General features: G+C 42.6%; 1 protein-coding gene across 4 annotated transcripts in view; it reads right to left on the reverse strand.

The window, feature by feature from the left end:
* Positions 1 to 9,189: 9,189 nt before the first annotated feature.
* Fmo1 (flavin containing dimethylaniline monoxygenase 1) overlaps positions 9,190 to 24,924 on the reverse strand; it is a 32,140-nt gene continuing 16,405 nt past the window's right edge. For 3 of the 4 annotated variants that reach the window (XM_087580061.1, XM_087580062.1, XM_087580063.1), the window contains 7 exons: positions 23,550 to 23,738; positions 22,353 to 22,515; positions 18,880 to 19,022; positions 15,338 to 15,537; positions 12,717 to 13,072; positions 12,148 to 12,220; positions 9,190 to 9,938 (listed from right to left, as the gene is read on the reverse strand). In XM_087580061.1, coding sequence (XP_087436187.1) covers positions 9,596 to 9,938; positions 12,148 to 12,220; positions 12,717 to 13,072; positions 15,338 to 15,537; positions 18,880 to 19,022; positions 22,353 to 22,515; positions 23,550 to 23,738 — 1,467 coding nt within the window. In that variant the 3' untranslated portion in view covers positions 9,190 to 9,595. 4 annotated transcript variants of the gene reach the window in all.

A 24,924-nucleotide genomic window follows, 5' to 3' on the forward strand; every position in this document is an offset into this window, starting at 1 on the left:
AGCTAAAGGCAGGGGAAAGCCGGGCAGTTATAACTGTTGCCTTTAGAGGGCGCCAAACTTTCATCCTTCTTAATGACACCCTGGTTTCATTCTCTGTCTTAATTATATACCTTTTTCTTGGAGGTTTTTTTTTTTTAATGTGTATCCAGTAAAATATGATCATATCCGTCTACTACTCCGTGCCAACTTCTCCCACTCTCCCTACACATTCCAACACAATGACTTCAGTTTTAGTCTGATAATTGAGTACACTTAGTATTGCCTATGTGTGGTTGATAATAGGTTCATTGACTGGAGCATGGGGCCCTTTGAAGAATGACTGTTTGCCTCTTAAACCAACATAAGAAGGAGAAAGAGAGAGGGAGGAAGAGAGGGAGAAAGGGAGAGGGGGAGAGGGGAGACAGGGAGAGAGGGGAGAGAGGGAGAGAGGGAGGCCACACATGCTTGGTGTTTTCTAATGCTGTGTCACAGGAAGAACAACTGAGGAAGCAGAGCAATAGTTAACACCGAGGAGGAGCCAGGGCTTGTGTTTATTTCCTCTCAATACTTGAAAGCCACCACACTGATGGTGGCCCATGTAGGTTTGTTGTTGCTGAGGGACGTTTGTCACCATTAACCATTTTCTGAATGAAAGTCAGAAATGCAAGCACCTGGAGGAGTCAGGAAGGCAACTTGAGTAAAGATGGTCAGTTAAGACCTGACTGGGAATCCCAGTGGTCTGCTCAGCTTAGCTAAACGCTGTCGTTTGGGATTAAGAGCCTAATTTCTCCAAAGTTCTCCTCTTTCTTCTTTTTGAGACAGGGATTCTCTATGTGCTCTATGGCTTTTGTGCTTTTCAGGTTTCCCATCCTTCTACGCGAACTTCCCCAGGGCTGAAATACTATCATATACCTCCATCCCTGGGTTGCAGGCAAAATTACCTGTGTGATTTCTGTGTGAATGCATTGCTTATCACAGTGTTATTTGCCTTGGGAAGTGGGACAGCATGTGTATTGTGCCCACTGGTCCAGCAAGAGGAGCCTAGCACGAGTTTCCTCACTGCTGATATCTGCACCACTCTGAGAGGCAGAGTCTGCCCACAGCTGCACTTCTGGGGCTCGAGCCAGCATGGGTGTGTGCTGAGTTGAGGACTTGAGGTGTCCTCAGATCCTGTCCTCTCGCTAGGCTCTCTTTTTCCTTCTGCTCAGTTTACTGTTGCATCATTAGGTGGGCTCGGGGAGTCTGTCCCTGCAGCTTTGCAACTTGCCTTACAACCAGGGTAGAAGCACCAGGAACAGAAACGAAGCAGGTTTACTGAGAAAACGAATCAGGGAGAAGGTCCGAGTCCTCAGACCTCCCAGACTCCACTGGTAGCAGTGATGGATATCTCAAGGCTTTCTGTCCCAAACCTAGTGCTCTTCAGCTCCTCGTGAGGTTGGAGGTCACGGTGTGTGTGTGTGTGTGTGTGTGTGTGTGTGTGTGTGTGTGTGTGTGTGTGTGTTAATCTCTGTACCTGGCTCACTGTGCATCTTCAAATCTGCACCTCTTCCCTTTCAGCTGAGTTCATTTGCAAGTTTCTTAGCTTAGAGTGAGGTCTGGTGGCCGGACCTCGGAGGCAGCAAACAGGGTTTGGACTTTGATCCTGACAAACCTTTGGACCCAAAGAAGACTAGTAAAACACTCTAGGATGTATTATTTGCATGAGAAAAAAAATCCTGTGGTGCATTAACCCGCACCCCTTGTACTCAGTAGTCTGAAGTTAAAGGACCGTAGGGCATTTGAGACCAGTTTACATAGCTAGTACCAAGCCAGACACAGCTACATAGCAAGACCCTGACTTATAAAGCACAGAGAAAAGCAGAAAGGGATGAAAGAAAAGACTCCACACCAAAGGACTGTGTGTTAAACAAGTGGCTGAACACAAGACTGTTTACTTGGTGTCCATTCTCTGATCACACGTCCCCTCCTGCCCTCCATACCTTCTAGAAACGCAATCTCACAGAGTTACGTTTAGCGGTTGAGTGTGGAAGCAAGTGGGCAAACATAACTGTAGATGCCCTTGAGGTGAGAAGGAGGCACGGATGGCTTTTAACCAGGAACAAATGGCTGCCACAAAGAAGAGCACTTGAATTGCTAGACCACCAAATGAAGGTCTCTCTGTCAGATTTCTGCTGTGCTCTGTCTTTGAAATGACACAAGGGAGGTGGTTGCTACTTGAATTGGTAAAGTGGACAGTGTGAGAGTGGAGTCGAACAGGGGCAAAGGAATTTATCCACTAGTGTTCCCTGTGGACCCCTTGGTGCAGGGGCTGAGCTGAGTATGGGTCCAGAGATGACTGAGACTCACTGGCAGACCAACAACCCAAAAACCAAAGAAACAACAAACCCTGTTAATTTCTAATGGAGAAAACACCCTTGGGGGCAAACTCTATTAATTCACTAAGTACCAGGTCCTGGCTGCTACTAAATCCTATGTGAGAAAAGCAAGAATGCAAGGTATCCCTTACATCTTCACGATGTAAGCTAATCGTGACCCGAAGTGTTACTACCCAAGACTTTCCCTTGTTGAGGCATGGCCTTCAGCTTCATATATTCAGAAGCAAACGGTTTGAACTGAACATGCCTGGGAATGGGCTGGCCATTGACATGCTTTCCTACATGAATCTACCTAGACACTTTGGATAAAATCCTCATTTCCTTTACTGGAGGAGGACATTGCTTTGTAATAACTTCCGTGTTCTCCTTACCTCCCACAGCTAATAAAGCCTTTTCCCATTCTTTTATTTCTTGGCTGCCCTTGATGGGATGGGAGCCGTATTTGGTTACAAGAACAGTAACATCTGGAGACAAAGCGAAAGATTTTAAGCTGCATGGAGGGACCCTGACACGAAAGTGAGCATGAAGAAGTCCTATAAAGTCAGCGCGCCCTTGGGTCCGAATGCTGGCACAATCTATTGCTCCTGTCTAAAGGGTTGCAGGATAAGTGGATCTAGGTAAAAATACTTTGTCTTTTTTTAATCCAAAATGTGTTTGTTGGGATAGTTTCCTGGTCATCTTGAATCAGGGAGCTGTCAGGGTGCTTCTTCCCTAAGCAGCAGTCTCTTATAGGTCTTGCTTTCCCCCCCATAGACTGGCAGAGGTCAGTGGAGCAGTCAAAGCACACCACTGTGGTTTTGGCCAGCGAAGAGACACCACGGTCATGGCCACTCTTATAAAAGAAAACACCTAACTGGGGATTGCTTACAGAGATTTGGTCCATTGTCATCATGGTGGGGAGCATGGACAGGCAGACATGGTCCTGGAACAGTAGCTGAGAATTCTACATCTGGATCTACAGGCAGCAGAAAGAGAGAGTGGGGCAGTGGGCCTGTGTTAAGCCTTTGAAACCTCAGAGCTCACACCTAGGGACCAACTTTCTCCAAGATCATACCTCCCAATCCTTCCCAGGTAGGGCCACTCCCTGATGAATGAACACCCAAATATATGAGCCTAGGGTGACCATTTTATTCAAACACCACACCTACGGAAGATTGCAGGGGTTGTATAACCTCCTGGGCATTTCACATTCACGAAGTAGGAATTGGGACTTTTATGGAGGAGGACGAAGGAGATCCTTTGCAGAGGTCAAGTTCTCATAGGCAAGTCTTCACCACTCCAAAAGCTTTTCTTTTTGTGATCCTGGATATTGAACCCAGGGCCTCAGACCTGCCAGGTGGGGGCTCTGTCATGAAGATACGTTATTATCCATTTAAAGGATTATTTAGAGACACTGTTATCTACTTATTCTGGCTTCTGGTTTCAGCTTCCTAAGGTTGGGATTACAGGCATGTGCCTCTCCACTTAACACACACTGTGTTCCACGTGTATTCACATGTGTAAGTTCATTTGAAAGGCAGAGGACAGCCTTGGGTGTCATTCATGACACTCATGGTCCTTATCCAAATTTTCCAGTTTTCTAGTGCAAGCCATACCTCATCCCCACTCCCCCAAGACAGAGTCTCTCACTAGCCTGGAGCTCAGTGGGTAGCCTAGGCTGGTTGGCATGTGCAAAGCACTGATAAACTGTCCTTGTCATCTTTAGAGGGAGCCAAGCTCAGAGCCTTCTTAGTGACAGACACCGTAGTACCCCACCCGGTCTCTTGAACTGTCCATTCTAAGAGCTGTCAAACAGGAAGAGCATAGTTCAGACCACCACATTCTTCTAGTCTTCTCTATCCCTAGAAGTATAGTTCTGATTTTCAGGATTCACAAGGCATTCAAGTGGTAATGTCTCCCAGCTTGGGTCAGCAGAGGGTGCTGGTAATCTGTAATAGAGAACATTAAAAAAAATTGTTTGTCTCGAGACACATTCATCTGTGGGCAGGAAGAGCAACAGAGGAAGTAGAGCAGTAGTTAATACCGAGAAGCCAGGACTTGTGTTTATTTCCTCCCAATGCTTAGAAGCTACCACAGAGATGGTGGCCCATGTAAGTTTGTTGTTGCTGATGGATGCTTCTCACCATTGACCATTTTCGGAACCAGAAGTCAGAAATGCAAGCACCTGGAGGAGTCAGGAAGGCAACATGAGTAAGGGTGGTTGGATAAGACCTGACTGGGTATCCCAGTGGTCTCCTCAGCTTAGCTAAATTGCTGTCATTTGGGGACAGGAACCCAGTATGCTGAGGCTTTAGACTCAGACTGCCCCTTGCAGTATAGCCCAGGCTAGCCTGAAGGGGTTGGAATCCTCTTTCCTTGTGTGAATGCCTGGGCTAGTCGTGTGCACCACTGTGAGCTAGGCTCCTCTTTTCAGTAGAGGTCACAAGTCCAGGTTTTAATATGGAATGGTTTCTGAGTAACAGATTAACTCTTTCAAAAATATTGAGAAAGGTTAAACGGTTTTCATCAACAGATACAAATGTATCCCTCACTCGTGTTCTCAAGACTAAACTAATTAAATTCTTGCCCCAGTACAGGTTCTTGCTATGAGGCCCACGATGACCTGGAACTTACTCTGCATCCTTTTTGCTCACCCTTCAGAGTGCTAGTGTTACCAACATGAGCCACCAAGCTCAACTTTATAAACCTTTGGATGCATTTTCTCCCCTGGACTCTCAGTGTCTCCCCCACACAGAAACACAGCTATTTTCTAAACCACTTAAAAGCAATCTGCCAACCTCAGGATGGTACCAGGACATTTCAGTGTGCCTCTTAAGAACAAGCAACCCTACTGCACCACTGTTAGTGCCTTGAGAAAGCTCACGCATAGTCAACAGTGTGTTGCGTACTTTCAAAATTTCTACGCAGTGTCTTAATGGAATGTTGGAATTGGCTTGTATAGAGAATGTGTGTACATCTATTTCATCGTTGAGTTCAGTATTACAAGGCGTTGGGCACATTAAGGAAAGCTGCAGGCAGTATAGTTGGCTTCCTTTACTGGGCCAGTTGTTCTGTACCAGAATATAAGCACTTTAATAGTAGCTTGAATGAAACCTGACTGATAAAAAGCTGCACATATCGAATGTAAGCATTTGGCTGGATCTGAACATTGGAATACCCCCACGAAGCCATGAGGACAATGACATCCGTCGCCTCCGACAGTTTCCTCACCCACTCTTCATTTACCGAATATCTTTGTGCAGAGGAAGGCACACAGTGCAATGTGAGACTCACTATCTTAATTCTTCAGTGACAAGCATAGGATCAGTAACTGTAGGTATTATTTACATCAGATTTATCCTAGGTGTTTTTCTCTTACATAATTGAAACTTCATACCCATTGTATGACAACTGTTCTCTCGCGTGTTCACCTTCTAGCAACTACCATTGTGCTCTCTGCTTTTATACATTAGAAAATTATAGTTGCTTCGTGGAAGAAGAACCATACAGTACTTGTCCTCCTATGACAGGTTTATTTCAGTTAGCATAATGTCCTAAGACTCATCCACCTTTGTCAGATATAGCAGAAGTTATTTATCTATCTATCTATTTATCTATCTATCTATCTATCTATCTATCTATCTATCTATCTATCTATTTATTTATTTATTTATTGAATGATTTTTGTAGATAGGGTCTTACTCCGTAACTCTAGCTGACCTTGAACTGGCTATATAGACCATGCTGGCTTAGGAATAGTAAGCAACTTGCTCAACATCACATAGTAGGAGGTGGCAGAGCCCATGATCAGAAGATTTGAGTTTGCTTCTCTAAGCATCCCTCCAAAGTCAGGTGTGTGTGGAAAGACCAAGAGCATTGATGCAGGAAATGGACATCTCAATTGGAGACTAATCCAACAGGGTTTGCTCAGAGGATACTTTATAAACAAGTTCAGAACCTATAAAATCACCACAAGAGACTGAATACCTCACAACAAAGTTTTGCCACTGTGACCTGGGGAGTCCGTCTGGCCCTGTCTCATGCTGGCCACTAATCATCACCTCTCTGCTCCTCGTTAGATTATTGGATGCTAAAATGTCAGCTTCACCACAGGGCATCTCAGAAGCAATCTAGGTTGTTCTCCGTGGAGACAGGTTTCTACCATGAGTACCTGCTACCAAGTGGAACAGGTCAGGAGGAATATCCTGGGATTGTTAGAAACAATCCTGGGAGCTCGCAGGGCAGATTACAATGAAATGATCTCTATTTTATTTAGCCTCAGAACTCACTCTTGCCTGATTCTAGAGTTCCTTAGTTTTCTCATCTCTGAACCTCTCTTAGGGGTTGGGGTGGGGAGTCCATATCTAAGCCTATCAATGAGGTACAGGCACCCAAGCGTGTCTTGACAGGGCCACACACTTTCATCCTACTGGACTGCCAGAGGAACTAGTTTGGTCAAATATAGCTTCTGAGATGATTTACTTTGGTTTCTTGTTGTGGAAAAATATTTCATCATAACCCAGGGTTTCTACTCTTCTGTTCAGTTCCCAGAAAAAAAGAGACACACTTTTTATATTTATAATTAGCCTTAATCAGGGATAAGGGGGATGTTTGCCCGGAAACCGGGAAAGGGAATAACACTCGAAATGTAAATAAGAAATACTCAAGTTAATAAAAAAACAAAACAAAACAAAACAAAAAACCAGAAAACAAAAAAAGACAAGAATTTAGGAAATAGTCAATGAGGAAACACTAGAGGGAGTTAGTAGGAAGGTAGGCAGATACCAAGTACATTGTAAAAATGTATAAATTTTTAATAATAATTAAAAATGTCATTTAATAAAAAAGCAAACAAATTAATAATAGATAATTTAACAAGTATAATAGGCACAAAGGAAAGATGAAAACAAAACTTAAGTCTAAGAGAAAAAAATGAGCTTGCATAGGTTGGTTAGGGAGGATTTCTGGGATATTCTGAGCTGTGATATGACTTACAAGCATGGGATAGTATTGCGTGGATACCATTAGGTCATGGCAGGACATAAGGAAGGTTGCAATGAGCGACCTGGAGCACTGTAGAGGTGGGAGTTTTAGGAGCTATTGAAGCCAGTGGGCAGTGACATAAACTGGGTGCCTTGGAGATCCTGAGTAGGGGGAGGTATAGGTCTGTGTCAGGGATCAAACCAGAAGAGCAAGAGACCAGAGATGTAGTAGCAGGCAGTGGACATTAACTCGGTAGCACCCTATTGATTAATTCCATGCAGTCAACCTGGGTTATAAAACCCAGTCTCCAGTCTCTTCAGCATGCATAGTCATTATAAGAAGTAAGCAAGACACTTCCCAGGTAAGCCTCGTTTTGTATGTGTGGTTTCTCTGTGAGGTCCCATCTAGAATCTCTATATATGTTTCAGATGAACTAGTTTAAACTCTTCAGTAAATAGGATGACAACCTAGATTGTCAGGCATGTACTGTAAGCTCCTGTACCCTCTGAGCTATCTTGCTAGCCCCTACCTCTAGCCTAGTGGCTATATACACACCTAGGCTCTTTGAACCTGTGTCTCCTTGTATCTATCAGCTATGTAACTGTAATCTATATATTTACCATCCTATCTATCTATATCTATCTATCTATCTATCTATCTATCTATCTATCTATCTATCTATCTATCTATATCTATCATTTCCATCTGTCTATCTACTAATTTATTATCTATCAATTCTCTTTCATCTATCTACCATCTCCATCTATCATCTGTCATCTATTTCTTTACATTTTGAAGATGATGTGTTAAAGACAGACACATACAATACTGTCAGAATAGTGTAAGAGTGGAAGAGTAAACTAAGAACTGCAGTTCAGCCCTCACCTCCAGAAAGACTAAGGTCTTGGAAGGAAGATGATTCTGAGCAAATTGACCAGAACATAAGGGAAAAAAATTCCATTGAAAATTTTCCTATAATGAGGATGTTATAAATTATTCAGAGTAGCAACATCTGGTCTCCATGTTAACTTTTGGTAATGAGACATCTCCTACAGACCTGGTTATGTGCTTGGGACTGGGATTATGGCATGCAAAAAGTAAGACAGACTTCTGTACTTGGGGTTCTTATGTTCTATGGAGGAGACAAATAAAAGTAGTGATTATTACATAGCATAAAAAATTAGCCTTAATCAGCACTAGATCTTGGAAGACATCTATCCTTTATGCTATTTTGTCTAATTTTCGGCCAATAATCAATCCCACTATATAAATTGCCATGTTTTGTCTGGGCTGCTCTTAACTCCAGTTAGGTAACCCGCACGGCCATTATTTTAAGATTCTGAACACATGGTATCTTCTTTCTTCTACTTCTTCCTTCTCTCATGTCCTTCTCCAACCTCAAGCTCCGGAACCCCAAGCCCTGCCTATGTCTCTTCTGCCCAGCTATTGGTTGTTGGCATCTTTATTTAACCAATAGTTTAAAATCAATGATTAGGATCACATTGTAAGTGCAGATTCTCTCAGTCCTGGGAGCAATGGGGCCTCGGGAGTCAGCAATTATCATTACAATATATATCGACAGATTAAACCTCAATGGTTTCTCTTTTTCTTTCCTATTAAAGATATCTTGACTCTGTTCTTTTCCCAATGAATTCTGGTGAATTGGGTTTACTCATAAGAAAAGGCAGGCCTCATTACCTCCTAAAGCAACATGGTAAGGGACAGTTGGAGCAGGAGTCCTACCTACACTACTCCCTTGAGAACTCTTTGGGACTCACCCATCTTACCAACTTTAGACTTCATTCGTAGCTATCCACATCCTCCTTTCTTTACTCCCAGCCCACAAAAAAACGAGTACAGAAGACCACTTGGGTACACGTAGTTTCTTCCATTTTATTTGTAGTCAACTAATACACAGAGAACTATTTTAGTGCAGACCAATATTCCGCGAAGTTGGGCTTTTCATTAAGATCTAGGGAAAGCAGTTTTTTAGATTGAAAGAATGCTCAGAGTCCTCTCTGGGGGCAGATTCTTCCTGAAAGGGGGCCTGGATCCTTCCAACATTTTAAGTGAACAGAATTGCTGGACATTATTTTCTTGCACTAAACCTGATGGACTAGCAAGAGACCCAGCAATGAAGGTGCCAATGAGGTGAGTTGGGGAGAGGTAGGGGTTGGGTGTCTCTGGACGTGGTTTACAATTACGAAGGTGAAATTGTTACATTAGAGAAGTTGGAAGGTTATACTCCACACATTTGGAAAGCCAGTTAGATCTTTCACTTACAGGAAAATAAAGAAAACAGCCACAAGCAAAGCCAGAAAACTAAAGAGTTTAAGCAAAGTTTCAAAGGTAGATGGGGTTTCTTGTACGGTTCGAGTTTTGGTGACGTTCACTGTTCGGTCCCACTGGGTCAAGATGGCCTTTCTGGCTCCTTCCCACTTTCCTGGACCAGTCAGGCGGAAATGGTAAGGTGTGCATGGGCCGAAGAAGATGCTCAGAGCCAGGCGTGGGTCAGTCAGTAGCATGGCCCGCAGGTCCGGTTTTGCGTTGATCGAGGTCAGGAGGTCATCTATGTACGTTATGTAATCGGATTGCAAAGCCTTGCAGTAGCACAAGCCAAATCTTTCCAATAGGAAGCATGGGAAGAGAAGGAACAACAGTAACAATGATAATAATCCTGGAAAATGTCAACACAGTCTCTGTCCAAACAAACTCCCGACTGACAGATTGGGAATGGCTTGCTGTGTTTTCCATTATGTCCATGCGCGTCTACAAGGCTCTCTTTCTACTTTTTTTGTGCTTGTTTGGGATAGGGTCTCAAACCATAGCCCAGGCTGGCCTCTCACTCAGTGCACTCTTCCTGCCCAGGTTCCCTCCTTCTGAGATTACATTTATGAGTCACTGTACTTGCCTTCATTCTTTCTTCAATCTTAATGGTTTCTTCATTTGTGCAATAAGATGAGCCCCAAAAAGTCACAGATATTCTCGTACTGCTGCTGTTAGTGTTAGAATCACTGGGTGACTTTTGTGATAAGAAGATTCTACTTTATCTACTAGTTCTAAGTATTTATCCATTATACCAGAGTCTGATAAGACAAGACTATATTCTAGGCTGAGGATGAAGGTAAAAAAAAAAACAAAACTCATTAGGGGCTAGAGAGATGGCTCAGCAGCTAAGAGTTTTTACTGCTCTTGTAGAGGACCCAAGTTTGGTTCCCAGCACCCACATGAGAGCTCATAACTCCCCAGGGAATCTGATGCTCTCTGTGGCTTCTGAAGTTCTGCATGCAGAAGGTGCGCGCGTGCGTGAGCATGCGCGCGCACGCGCACACACACACACACACACACACACACACACATACACACTGTAACCCCTTTTAAGAGAAGAAACATCTATAACGCTCTTATTAATTTGGACTTTAATTCTTAAACCTAGAGCAGCGTTTGAAATTTGAGACTCTATAAATAAGATAAGGAAGTTATCAAAGTGGAGCAATTAAAAAAAAAAAAGAACTCTATTCTTTATTCCAGACTGGCCAGAGTTTCAGTGCATATATCCCAGATTGGACTTAGACTCTCTGCAATCCTCCTACAGCAGTCTCTGAATCACTGGGACTACAGGTGTGAGCCAATAAAATTGGCTAATTTGTTAGTGTATGTATACACAGTGTGCATGTTGGTGTGTACACACACACACACACACAGTTGCATTTGTATAAGAAGGTGCATATCAGCATATGTGCACGTGTGCAGATGCAAGAGAGCAGCACGAGGTATTGTTTCCTGACCTCCCTCCTCTTTTTAAAACAGAATCTTTCATCATCCTGGTAATTGCCAAGTAGGTTAGGCAGTGAGCCTGGTGAGTCTGCTTTCTTAGTCCTGAGATTGCAAGCGTTTGCCAGCAAGGAGAGCTTTCTGGGGACTGAACCAGATTTTCACATTGGAAAGGCAGGCACTTTGCAAACTGAGTTAGCACCCTAGCTCTTGTTTTGAAATTCTTTCCCCTTTAATCACCCCCCCCCCACCTAGAATCCGTTAAACATTTAAGTGAAGACTGCTTGTCAGACAGTGAAGCAGATAAAGTCAGAGGTATTTTTTGCTGCTGGGGAGCCATCGTGGATGATGCCAGGCGTCTCTTCTTTGTTGCCCGTGTCCCTTCCCTTCCATTTGGTCTTTGAGTGGGCATGAAAAGTCCAGCGCAATCGGGTCTTGAGAAGGCCCACTAGGAATGTTAACAGCTTTCAGGGCCATTAGAGGGCTTCTGTGTCTACTTTGGGATGTCTCCGTGGTAACACAGAGGCAGCCATTGACAGATGAGCACGCCCACATAGCAACAAAGTCACCTACAGTTACCCTGGCTTAAATTTTATCTAACTAGCAAAAACTGCGGAATCTTTATTTTCGACAACTATTTGAAAATGAAAATGAAAAACTAGGTCAGTGGGTCTGTCCCATAGGGCAATGTCGACTTTCTCTTGCTTTAGAGTCGCAACTCAGATGAAGTAATAAAGCCAGTACAGACCTGTTGTTGAGTAAATGGACACTCACAGGAAGCATATGGTCTGCCTGCAGATCGTGGATAAGATGTGGGATAATGAACCTGGTCTGTGAGAGTTCCTTATGCTAGGACTAGGCCCCAAACTCTAGATGGTTCTAGGGACTTTTAAAAATGCCTCAATTTAACTGTCTGCCCCCTCTCTCCTTACCCAGGCTCTCTTAAGTTTTTCTTCCGTCTCAGACTTGTCTCTTTGCAGTGTAGAGATCGCTCATCTCCACTTTACTGTTTCATCAATTTCACCATCATTCACAAAGGATACATTAATTCACTCACCCGCTATGCTTGTTCTTCTTCCGTTCATTGACTTCTTTCATCATGACACTCGGGGGTGGTAATGTAGTCGCACCTAGAAAACAATCGCGTCATGACCATGAGATCTAACTTCAGCTCTAGGCTTTGGGTGATGGCTATGGCTTCTTCCTCATTGCTTGCCTTTCATCTTTCTGGTACCCAGCTACTTACCTGTCCTGCTACAAAGGTCTCAGCCACCTGAGCTGACTGGTGGTGTGCTCTGGGCATTTAATGTTAATGCTGCTGACAAGGTGAGTATTTGGCCACCTCACTAACTTCTTAATGTGACAGAACCTCACAGCTGGTTTGATTGACTCATGTCACTTAATTGACGGAAACTTTAATTTTTGTTGAACCAGTCTATTCGATCAAAATAACAGGGAGGCACATGCCTTTTAAACCCCCGGCTTATCATTTGTGCTATGATGATGACATGTCACTGTGCCAGAATAATTCGTATTGAATGAATTCCAGTTCTAACTACCACTATTAAGATTCTCATGGCAAACAACCACTTAATAAATGTACCCAGATAGTTCTCACATGGTTACCTTTCAGGACCTGAACAACCCATCGAGCTTGTGTCTCTCCTGTGGGTATCATGGAACCCAGGGGTTTGATGAGGCCAATCACGGCCAGAGTTGGTTTTGGCAGATGTGCCGGGAAGATGTACTTGTACAGTGATGCCTGGCCATCCTCAACTTTCACTATTGATTCATCGAGGAAGGGGAACGCAAAGGAGTATCCAGTGGCAAAGACGATGACGTCAATAGGCTCCTCCTTCGGTGTATTGTTAAAGACGACAGAGTTTTCTTTCACCTCCTTGATGCTGGGCTTGATCAACACTTTCCCAGTGATGATGCGGCCTGGGAGCTCATCATTCAGCACAGGCTCTCTCAGCTGAGTCCTAAACAGAAAACAGGAGCAGAGCTATGTGCAAGTCAACATTGGATGCAGTACCCTCTTTAATTCTTCTCTTGGCTGGACCAGAGCTGCCAGCCTTTGAAAGGAATGAGCAATATCTAAAGGTTCCGAAACGTGTTTATCAAGAAACTCCCGTTCAGAGTTACTAAGCAACTTGAGTAGAAAAAATATTACTTTGAATATACCTTGATGGGCTATGTTTATTATTTCACATTGATATTGTTCTAAGGCAAAATATCATGAGTATTGATTTTAGCTGGGTTATGTCAGCATCTGGTTAGCATTGATCACAATTGAGCACCATTGGCAAAATTCAGATGAATGGAGAAGGAAAATGTTAGTGAGAAGTGTCTTAGAAGGCTTCGTCTTAAGACCTAGTGACATCTACAGGGATGGGCTAATTAAAATAGTTTGACCATCTCAAAAGAAAAAAAAGCCAAGGAGGTAGCAGCTAGAGCCTGCTGCAGCCTCTCTTTTTCTTGATTTCAGCATTCAGCTACTGCTGTCATTCTAAGATAGCAGACTGCTGAAGGACTATAAAGGAAACTGGGAAACTCACATCTGGCAAGACCATTTGACCCTCTATTTAGTTCCCCTTCCTAGAGGAATAATTATGTAAGGAAATTATCATTATGTTCCAAAGGAACAGACAAGCATTGTCTTTTTATAATGTACCTTTTTCTCAGCAGGGAGAAATACTTTAATGAGTTGCCTTGGTATGAGTTGAACATGTTTATGTATTATGATGAATTCACAGAAATGGTAAAATGCAAACAGCATGGGAGAAGGAGGTAGTAAGCCTGGTTCTCTTTATACTGTGTCTGCATAACAGAGTCTGGGCAAGTCAAATGGTTCTTAGGGACTTTATTCTGTTCATCTGAAAAATACATATATTGACATTCATTGGAATGAAAGGGCATGTGAAAAAGTTGTATGTGGGAATTTTGGAAATGGAAAAAAGACTGACTACATCGAGGAGAGTAGGAATTGTATTTCTTTAGTCCTGTCAGCCACCAGCCAGGCTAGATAAAGCTCATGGCAGAAAAGGCTTCGGTGAAAAGAGCCAGAGCTCTAGAGAGACCTAGAGGCAGAAGAGGAAATGCATGGAGACAGTAAAGAGAGGAAAGGGTTAAGAGAAAAGCAAACACAGAGAGACCGTGCCCCTGAAGAATTCAGATACTGACACTTCAGTGGACGAAAAGGCATACGAGAAAGCGTACGAGAAAGTATGTCTGTGGCAGTTTTAGAAATGAAAAAGGATGGACCACATTAACCGTTGTTGACATTGTTGACCACCATTGTGGTCTTGGGCTACCCATCCATATTGGTCTAGAACAAAATCTGGAGGAGACCAGAGAGGATTTGCAGTGTGCCTGGCAATGAATTCGTATTGTTGTGATGGCTATTCTTGGTTGTCAACTTGACCACATCCAGAATTAACTAAAAACTCAAGTCACTGGGGACCTTAGGGAGGGAATTTTTAGTTAATTGAATTCCTTGAGGTCCGAAGACCCATCTTAAATCCACCTTCTTGTGGCAGCCTATATAAAGACAGGCATCAAAAGGGTCTTTCTTTTTGCCTGCTTGCCTTGTTCTGTCTGGCATGTTCATTCCATCTCTGGCATTAGAGCCTACTTCTTTGGATTTCTGACATACTCTGAAGACTGACTAAGACATCCAGCTGTGTGGACTGAACAACTTCTATATTCTTGGCCTTTCCACCAATAGACAGTGTGGTCAGATTACCTGGACCAGAGTCCTAAAGCTACTCTAACAAATCTTCATATATTTGTCTGTGTGCACACATGTGTGTATACATATATTATACATATATTTTTTATGTATAAAAATTAAAACTATAAGCTTTGTTCCTCTAGGAAATTCTAATACAACTGTCTAAACTTAATGAATGACCAACCGACATTTGTTTCTTGCTAATGGGATAGGCTGTAGGTTTTAACTAAAGGTTAGACTGAAATCAAGAGCTAGGGAAAATGATTAGTCCAAGCATCTTTGTGTCTTGGTTTTTCCACTAATAGAATATGGTAATACTTACCTTAAAGAGCTGTTGGCAAAGTGAAATACAGAAGCCTGCCCTCTGAGCACTTGCTAGTTAGCTCCTCTTAGTGAGTTAACTTGTTTATGAAGTCTTTTTAATGTTCATCACAGCTACTGTCTCATTTGTAGGTACTACTGAAAAAGTTAAGAGTCCTTCTTCTCATACCCTTCATCAGTCAATTAGGTTTACCTGTCTTCTGGAGCCACACCGTAATTCACGTGGTTGAACCAGCTGTTCATCTTCTTTGATATCAACCAACTCACAACTGGAGTTGGGAGAAGATTTCTGAGCATGTTCTGAAATCGCGTCATGAATATCATGTCCCAGGGGTACCCTGAATCAAAGACTCGGCTGATCACCCACGCCCCTCCGGTGGTGCTGAGAAACACCTAGAACCAACCAAAGAGTTTCAAGAAGTGAAGACTGGAAACGCCTACTATTGTGAAAATTACACACCCGACACGATGGCCTTGATTCTTCTAATAGTTTCGAGTACACAGAGTATTAAAACACCACAGGCTTTATTATTAAATAATACCCATTGTTTACTGGGTTTGGGATACTAGAGCAACTTGCACGGAGCTTTGATTCTCATGTGAGACGGCAGCGAACAGTTGGCTGTAATTTTATACACTCACCGTAGGTGTAGGCATCAAGAACAGGGCATGGTGGGAATTGGGAGTTGTCTATAAGGGTGATATCAATACAGGTACTACTTTGACTGGCAGCAAAATTCGTTAAAGTATTAATTTCAATAGTTCCTTCCTCCCTCCTCCCTCCCTTCCTCCCTCCTTCTCCCTCCCTCCTTCTCCCTCCCTTCCTCCCTCCCTCCCTCCCTCCCTCCCTCCCTCCCTTCCTCCCTCCCTCCCTCCTTCCAGCTGTCCTTTCCTCTCAGCCTCGTTGGCTGTTTGGACATTTTCATTTACCAGCTATCTGATTAAGCTAAGATGGTAATGTTTTGATACCCACACAGTAAGTAATTTTCTGGATAACTGTTTAGAAAGCAAAACATTTGGCTACCAAATCTGTTATTTTGCTGATACGAACAGATGGAACAGATTGCTTTTTCTCCTATGAGAGCAGGGCAGGAAGGCTACAGCCAATGTTGTTATTTTTGTATAACGTTATAACCTCAGAGACCAGAGGACACAGCACAGGAAAAGTGGTAAGAGGCTCTGATGTGTGAGCTATTGGCTGCGTCATGATGTAGAAGAGTAGACACTAATTCTGCTTTAAACCAAGGGGAACATTTCTTTTTTAATTCAGAGATGACAAGATGAAAGTCAAAGCATATTTTTTTAATTACAGGAATTTCTAGATAATTAGAAAAAGAAACAATGTTATCCCATGTGGGAACTGATCCTTCTAGGTTTCATTTCAAGAGTTCCTTTCTTTTTATTCAGAATAATGTCATCAAATTGCTTATTTTCTTCAAATCAATTAACCAATGTTTTAGTGAATGGACCATTCATCAATTCATTTTTCTAAAGGAATAGGAGGGGATCTCAAACCTACACACCCCAATCCTCTTTCTTCATACTTTTTTCATAATTGTTTATCTGGCATCTGATTCCCTTACAGTTTCATGTTCCATGAGAGTGGATCTTGATTTTGTTGGTTTGGGCCTGGCACAGCGTTGGCGCATTCTGAGTAGGGAAAGGTCACTTTGTACCAAGTGTACATGTAGTTTAAAATATAAGAGAAAGGTCATTGTGGGAGGAGGTGGGTGGACTGGCAAAGAGGAATTAAAGACAAGGAAGTGAAAAGGTCAAAAGCAGCTCTTCAGTAAGAATGCAAATGGCAGATTTGACCCAGGTTACGGAGTGCTCTAGGAGGTGGGGTTAGTGCATGTGCAATTTATTATTTTCTTTCAGACAATGAGAGTCACTAGGTTTTCAAACTGAGAACACCATGTGAAGGCAGGCGAGTTTATATTGTCAACTGGATACAACCAAGGCACCTGGTAAGAGGAAACCTCAACTAAAGAACTGTCTCAGCCAGAATACAGCAAATACATAGGCGAATGCCAGCAGCAAACCACTGAATTGAGAATAGGACCCCCGTTGAAGGAATCAGAGAAAGGACTGGAAGAGCTTGAAGGGGCTTGAGACCCCATAAGAACAACAATGCCAAGCAACCAGAGCTTCCAGGGACTAAGCCACTACCCAAAGACTATACATGGACTGACCCTGGGCTCCAACCACATAGGTAGCAATGAATATCCTAGTAAGAGCACCAGTGGAAGGGGAATCCCTGGGTCCTGCCAAGATTGAACCCCCAGTGAATGTGATTGTTGGGGGGATGGCAGTAATGGGAGGAGGATGGGGAGGGGAACACCCATACAGAAGGGGAGGGGTTAGGGGGATGTTGGCCTGGAAACCGGGAAAGGTAATAACAATTGAAATGTAAATAAATACCAATTTAATAAAGATGGAGGAAAAAAAAAAAGAACTGTCTAGGTTCATTTAGCCTGTGGTCTTGTCTGTCTTGATTGATGATCGATGTGGGAGGTCTTAGCCCATTGTGGGCAGCAGCAGCATCTCTGGATGGATATGTGTATAAGAGAGCTGGCTGTGCATGAGTCAGTGAGGCAGTAAGCAGTGCTCCTCTATGGCTCCCTTCTTGACTTCTGTCACTGATGGACTGGGAAACATGAGCCAGTAACCATTCCCTCCCCTAAATTGCTTTTAGTTGTGTGTTTATCACAGCTTTAGAAAGCAAAACTAGCACTGTGGCTTATATGAGAGTTTGTCTGTTCGTGGTTTGAGTTTGCATGGTTTGTTAAGAATGGGAGAGTGGACTGTGTGTGGGGCTGTCAGAATGAAGGGCCGAGTTTCCTCACTCATAGACTTTGAGTCTTTGAGGCTTGGGTCTGAGAACTGGCTCTAACACTGGGTAGTGGCATGACTTTTGGCTCCTTACTTCTCTCATTCCTGGTTTACTGTCTGTAGTGAGAGGTATGAGCAGTATGTTTTGTTGACAAAGTAATGGATCAAGGGGGCATCCAGTGCAGTATTTGGCAATGAGCAATCCATATAAATATTAACTGTTTCTACAGTCTTCTTAGGACACAAGGAAGCAGGGTCAGTGTGAGGTGGTGGGGACCTGGAAGGACAGTAACTAAAGAAAGAGAAGGGTAGAGGAGAGATGTTAACAAGGAAGGTACCAGGACTGAGGGACCCTTGGGACTGAGTGAAGAAAACATGTGACTTGCAGCATCTCTGGTCGAATGATAAGTGACAAAATTAAATGTTAGAGAAGCTAGTTTTGGAGGAAAGGTGACAACTGGAATTCACAGTAGCGCATTCGACAGTAAACACTTACGTGGGCATGATTGTGCATGTCTGTAATTGTAGCACTTGAGTGTCAGGGGCAATAGGGGTTCAAGGTCATCATCACTCAGACAGCAAGTTCCAGGCTAGCCTGAATGTCATGAGACCTTGTCTTAGATCAACCCAAAAATCGGTTGTTAGCTGGATCTGGTGACATAATTCCAGGACTTGGGAGGCGGAAGCAGGCAGAGTCCTTACAAGGATTCAAGGTCAGCCTTATCTACAGATGGACGGTTACGCCAGCCTGGGTGACATAGTGAGATGCTATGAGACCCTGTACCCCCAGAATGTGTTTCCTGCTGGACATATTTAGTCTTTTAACATTATAATCTCAAACACTGTTTAATGAGACATACATGTTAAGATGAAGGTAACATGAGGTAACATCAAGAGTGATACCTTTTTCGCTAAGTGACTGGCCTCCACGGCAATGTCTGTACCAGAATTTCCCATTCCAACCACAAGGACTCGCTTGTCCTTAAATACGTCTGGATGTTTATACTGCCGGCTGTGGAAGTACTGCCCCTTAAAAGTTTGTATGCCTATAGAGAAAACAAAACCACGTAGAGAACTTATAGCATCAGTTGGGTGTAGCATAGATATTTTTCACCTGGCAACATGATGATTTAGTTATTATTTACATGATTTAGTTAATACATATGTACACACACACATGATTTTATTAATACTAGGATACTCTAGTTTGAGAAAACCTAAAGCATGAACATACGACTTTACAAAGTGTTATCTGGCAATTATATCTTTAATCACTTTAATTATGGGCAAAGGGAACCAATTATCTCTTTAGACAGATGTTTTGTTTCACTTACTAAATGATTAACTGCTAAGCTGAAATACTGTGACATAAGACATTCTGCACAAAAGTATGAGGGGCTATCACCATGTCAAGGTTGATGGGTGCCAGTGGGAAGGTAATGTTCTGGTTGCCAGGTGATTGTGTATATTGTGCAGCTTTTTGTAAACAGGCGCAAGAACAAAGTGAATCAGTGATTTTACTCAGCAGACTCTCTGGGGACCCTGGGTATGTGCCAGGGATTGTGCTAGATGATATAGAGGAATGATATCAATGAACCATGGACCTTGTTCACAAAGGTTCTGATACAATGCAGATGTTTGCCGACAGTCCACAGGTCAGGCTGAGTCCACTGAGTCAGAGTTGGCTCACATAAAAAAGGGGTTGTGTGGGTGACATAGGGTCATATCTCCTGGGCTCACTAGATAGGCAGTTGTTGCCAAATCCCATTGAGACATCAAATGCAAACAGAAAACTTTTGAAAAAAATCCTTTCAAGAATGTGTTACGCAATCAGAAGTTGGAGACCCTGACTTTTGTAGAACGAAGGAAGATAAGACATCGAGGTTCTCAGGTTAAGCACGTGTGATTTCAGGAAGTGGTTGTCTTACAAACAGGTGGCTCTGTAGTTCTCATTGAATCATTCAAACTTTAGCAGGAATCCTGGCCAGAACTTAAATCACAATTAAGATCATTTCTTATTTGGTGCAGATTTTTTTCTTTAACCAAATTCTAGTATTAACTCTTAACACAGTTCAGGAATGCCATATAAGTCAGAGACCTTTCAAGGAAAGAACAAATGGAAAGACTTAAAATGGAAAGACTTAGAGTTGTGCTAAGGTTCATAAATCACCTACTGCCCAATATCTCTAACTCAGGCGTTTGGGATGCAGATGGACAAACATGAGGCACCATGTGCGTGAGTCTCCTACGGATCAACTCCATCCTCTTACAGGAGATCAGAGTAAGAATTTACAGTAGGTGAATATGGTGGTGCTACTAAATGCCACAATTTATGTAAATAAAGAAATAAATCTAGTTATTTGGGGGAAATGTCATACTCAATTTAATTGTGATAATTATTATTTTTACAAAGACTCTTCAGAACTCCGCCTTTGGAATTCCATTCAGAACCTCAAATACATAATTTGAATATCTTCACTGAACTTAAATTCTTGTCATGGTTCAAGACCACTCCAAAGCAGGGAGGAGATGGTTGTAAGGCACCCATGTAAAGTCAGAACCAGTCTTAGAGCTCAGAGCCTCGTTGGCAATCATGGAGCCAGTGCTTTCAAACTGGTAGCGCCCAGTGAGAATGGTATTAATGTCTGTAGGCTTTGGACAGTCCTCTTCACTTGATTGTGTGACACACCCATTTGGGTAAAGTAATCTGAGTTTCTCAATCTGTTGGCAACTCTCCACTCCCAGAGGCTTGGAAAGGAGAGGGAAGAGGCCAAAGACTATTAGCTGGGGAGCCATGTGGTTTAGCTTGTGCATTTCAGATTGACAGCTTGACCAGTTCAAACCAAGCATGGTGGCTTGCATGCCTTCGGTCTGTTCTGTCTTAACCTGACCTGACTTCTGGTGCGGCTTCCAGGGTAGATCCAGGACCATATGCATCTCTGAGTTTTGAGTACTGCTATTATTTTGGCTTTTATGTAGACTGTGATTCCTCCACCAAACTCCATAAAACCCTATTCATGGCCTTTAACGAGAGGTACATGTATCCACTTTAGTGTTATCAGCACTTACTGGAATGTACCGTGAGTACTGAGTTTTTTTGATCCTATGGAACTTTATGAGTTCTTGGGGGTAGATTTTATACCAAGAGCTCCTTTAGAGAGTTTTGAGTGGCTAGGTGGCTTTGCAAGGCTTTGATCTGTAGGCAAGAACTGGAAGTGTTATGTCTCCAGAGGGCTGATTGGAGTCCATTACTGAATGTGTTCAAGTAGAAGTTTAGGGATCTTTGCTTGTTTTAGTGTGTGTGTGTGTGTGTGTGTGTGTGTGTGTGTGTGTGTGTGTGTGTGTGTGTATGTGTGTGTGTGTGTGTGTACACTAAGGTGACATCACATGGGTATAGAGGTCAGAGGACAACTTGTGTTGTAGTTTCTTCTATCTGGAACCTGGGTATTGAACTCAGATCATCAGGCTCTGTAGAAAGCACCTTTTCTTGCTGAGCATTCTTGGTGGCCCAGGCTTGGATTGCTTGGCAAAGCTTCCTGCGTTGGGAAGATGTCTACCATGGTTCAAATTAGACTTTCTGTTGTAGGGCAGTTTTCAGGTTATACTTATCCTAGTCTGATCTGGGCTGAGTTAGCTCTGGGGCGAACCCAGGCCCACGGGAAGTAGATGAGTTTCATGTAAGGAGGAAGAGTCCCCTTAGGCCATGTCTAAATGAGAAATATTTCCTTGTCCTAACTTTGGAAAGGTTATTGTAGGTGAAATAAGCTTTCAAGCCAGCAAATTTTCTATTTCCATGAGTTGATACACTACTGAAATTTGGATTAGAATAGTATGAACTCTGATTTCAAAAGCCAGGTACAGGAACTGAGACCTGACAATATCTTAGCTTGTATCGTAAGACTCATTTCCCAGTTGTTCCAGTGCCAGGAAGTTCTCATTTTTCCACTCTGAGGGAGGCAAGCAAGCAAGCCAGCCAGCAAGCCAGCCAGCAAGCACAAACCAGGTTTCTCATTCTGTTATCCCAACACTGTTCTTTGTGTCCTTTAAACACAAATTTAGCAACGAGAAGCAGCTGCTGAGGTGGCTTGCATAAGCACCCACATTTCAGAAGACTAAGTACGTCCTGTCACTTAAGGAGGAACAGTGAACCTCAGCGAAGCATAACACGCCTTATCCATTATTCTTGCCTGCATTCATAATTTGCTTGAAAGCCCAAAACTGTCTGACTAGGAAAATCTCTGCTTGGAAAAAAAAAACTGTTACAACACAATTTTAACTATTTAATGGACAATTCGTAAGGATTCATTCTGAGACTAACCAGGTATCAGGATAGGTCCCTTGAGACAATTCAAAATAATTTGCAGAAAATTCTGTACCTGGAAAGGAATCCAGGGGCAGATGTGGGTTAGTTAGAAACCCAGTGCAGACCATGACAGCATCAAAGGTGTCTGAGCTTTGCTTCCCTTGACAGACAGTGACCACTTCCCATTGTCCAGAGACAGCGAAATCTGGGCGTTTTGTTATACTGCACACTTTGGTCTGAAAAGAAAATCACAGACACGATTAGCAGCCATCAGATTTCCTTTAAGGGCTTGGTGGTTGATACACTAGTGGACATTTTAAAGGATGTAGAACAGAGAAACTAATCATACATAATGAACAGAACCCTAGGATCCTAATCAGGCTACCAAATCAAACAAGATGCACTGGATAGAAGGCTTCTATGTTTGGAAAAGTAAAACCCAAAGACTATGAGTGATTCACTCAAATTCCAGCTGGAAGAGATAGAACCTTGGGAGTAGTTCAAGGTTCAAATAATCTATTTTTTTATTGATTACACATATGCAAATGAGCATTATGTTTTGATTTATTGATTGTGTGTTGGGGATTAAATCAAGGTCTTCACATGTGGCATGCTAGGTAAACACTATACATTTCAATATTATTCCAGGCTTCTGATGAGGCTTGGAAACTATCCTTTCTGTTGTGAAATCTTGTTTTTCATAGAGAACACTCTTTAACAGTCATTCTTTAATAGAGACAAGGATTGTATATCATTGTAAACAAAAATATTTAACCTTATAAAAGGTCTTAGAGAAAACATTTCTGAAGTATTCCCACCTCTAGAGACTGGACGCTAACCTCATGGCCTGGATTATTTGGGAGCGACCTAAGGTTCAAATAACCGATCTTAAAAGCAAAAATCACAGGGGTTGGGGATTTAGCTCAGTGGTAGAGCGCTTGCCTAGCCAGCACAAGGCCCTGTGTTCGGTCCTCAGCTCCGGAAAAAACAAAACAAACAAAACCAACAAATAAAAGCAAAAGTCGCTTTTAAAAAAATTCAGAGAGATTGGGTTTCTTAGGTCCTTTCCACTACTGTTTGGTTTATAATATGTGAAATGCCTCTCAGGCCTCTACATCTGTAGTAGCAATACTGTCTTGTGCAAAGGCCTCATTATTCTTACCTGCTCCACAGCTTGTCTACAGAACTCAGTCAGGGCTGTGCTAGAGAGAGGTAAGAGGACACAAGGAAAGGAAAATGTCCCGACTGCTAATTGGTGTTCACAACTTACGTTGAAATAGATGCATCTCAGAAGGTTGAACTGGGTTGCATACAGCTGGAGATATTCCAGGAACAGAGAATTTGGCACAAAGTTTGGGTAGTCTTCTGGAAAAGGGAAATCGGAGTAACAAGACATCTCCTTGCTGCTGTTAGAAACCACTGAGTTGTAAAGGCTGGCTCTTCCTTCTTCAACATGTTCCTGTAGAAACAGTGCACATTCATGAGCACGCGTGCACACGCACAGGCACAGGCACATACACACAATGGATGTTAGCAGGTTTAAGTCTCAAACATTGATTGACTTTAAGGTAATCAAGATAATATATGCTACCCATCACTTTTAACATAGGATTGGCATCTGGGAAGTGACCAACATTGGGTATAGTGTAGACTACTTGACCACCATCACTATTTCAGTCGCAACATGGCACCAAATAAGTTTGGGATGAGCTCACATGTATGCAGCATTACAGCAACGTATAGAAACACATAGGCCAAACCCTGGATGCAGGCTTGGATAAACAAGAGTTGCTAGGTACTTGGGCTTTGTGGATTACTCTTGGAGCAATATGGAGGAACAGAATTTAAATTGTGAAGGCTCTGTATAAAATAATTAAGGTCTTTTGGATTTTTATAGGAAGTTCATGGTGATTCACAGTAAACTTTGAAAATATAGTTTTGGTTCTATTAAAGATGTATCAGAAATTATGGGATCGGAGGTTGATGATGAAGGAATTTGACTTATGAGCCTAAGACACAAATCTTCTTGAGGGCTACTGAGGGCCCACACAGAGATAATGGCAGTTGGAACCAAGAGAGTGGGCACTTGGAAGACAAATTGTACAGGATTATGAGAATAATTTAGTCAGGGAGAAGAAAGGTCAGTTTCAAGACTGGACAACTATGGGAATGACACTAACCAATTTCCTACCTCAGTTTGGACTCAGTAGCAGCAACATATTACATAACTACTGCAAGATCCAGTGGTCAATTGTGCTAATCCTTTGACCATATGTTGCCTCTGTCTTTCGGGTACTATTGTGGAGGATTGTATTGATTTCAAAGGGAAATTTCTTAGTATTGTAATACACACACACACACACACACACACACACACACACACACACACACAGAGTTTCTTTTTCCAGAACAAAAAAGTTATTTTGTTCATGTGAATAGGGGGGAACATGAACCTTTCATATGGGTAGGTTCATTCCGTTCCCATAAAGTACATGAATCTAAGTATGGACAAAGTGTATATCATTCATACATAATATTAAATATGATTAAAAGTCAGTGCTTCTGCTCATAATGAGTTGATTGTAAACTGGCATGTGATCTTGCACCTGACTGCTTCACTTTAGCTGCCTAAAACAAGACCTGAA

The sequence above is a fragment of the Rattus norvegicus genome, chromosome 13 (assembly GCF_021556685.1).
Source record: "Rattus norvegicus strain SHRSP/BbbUtx chromosome 13, alternate assembly SHRSP_T2T, whole genome shotgun sequence".
In the NCBI taxonomy this organism is placed as follows: domain Eukaryota; kingdom Metazoa; phylum Chordata; class Mammalia; order Rodentia; family Muridae; genus Rattus; species Rattus norvegicus.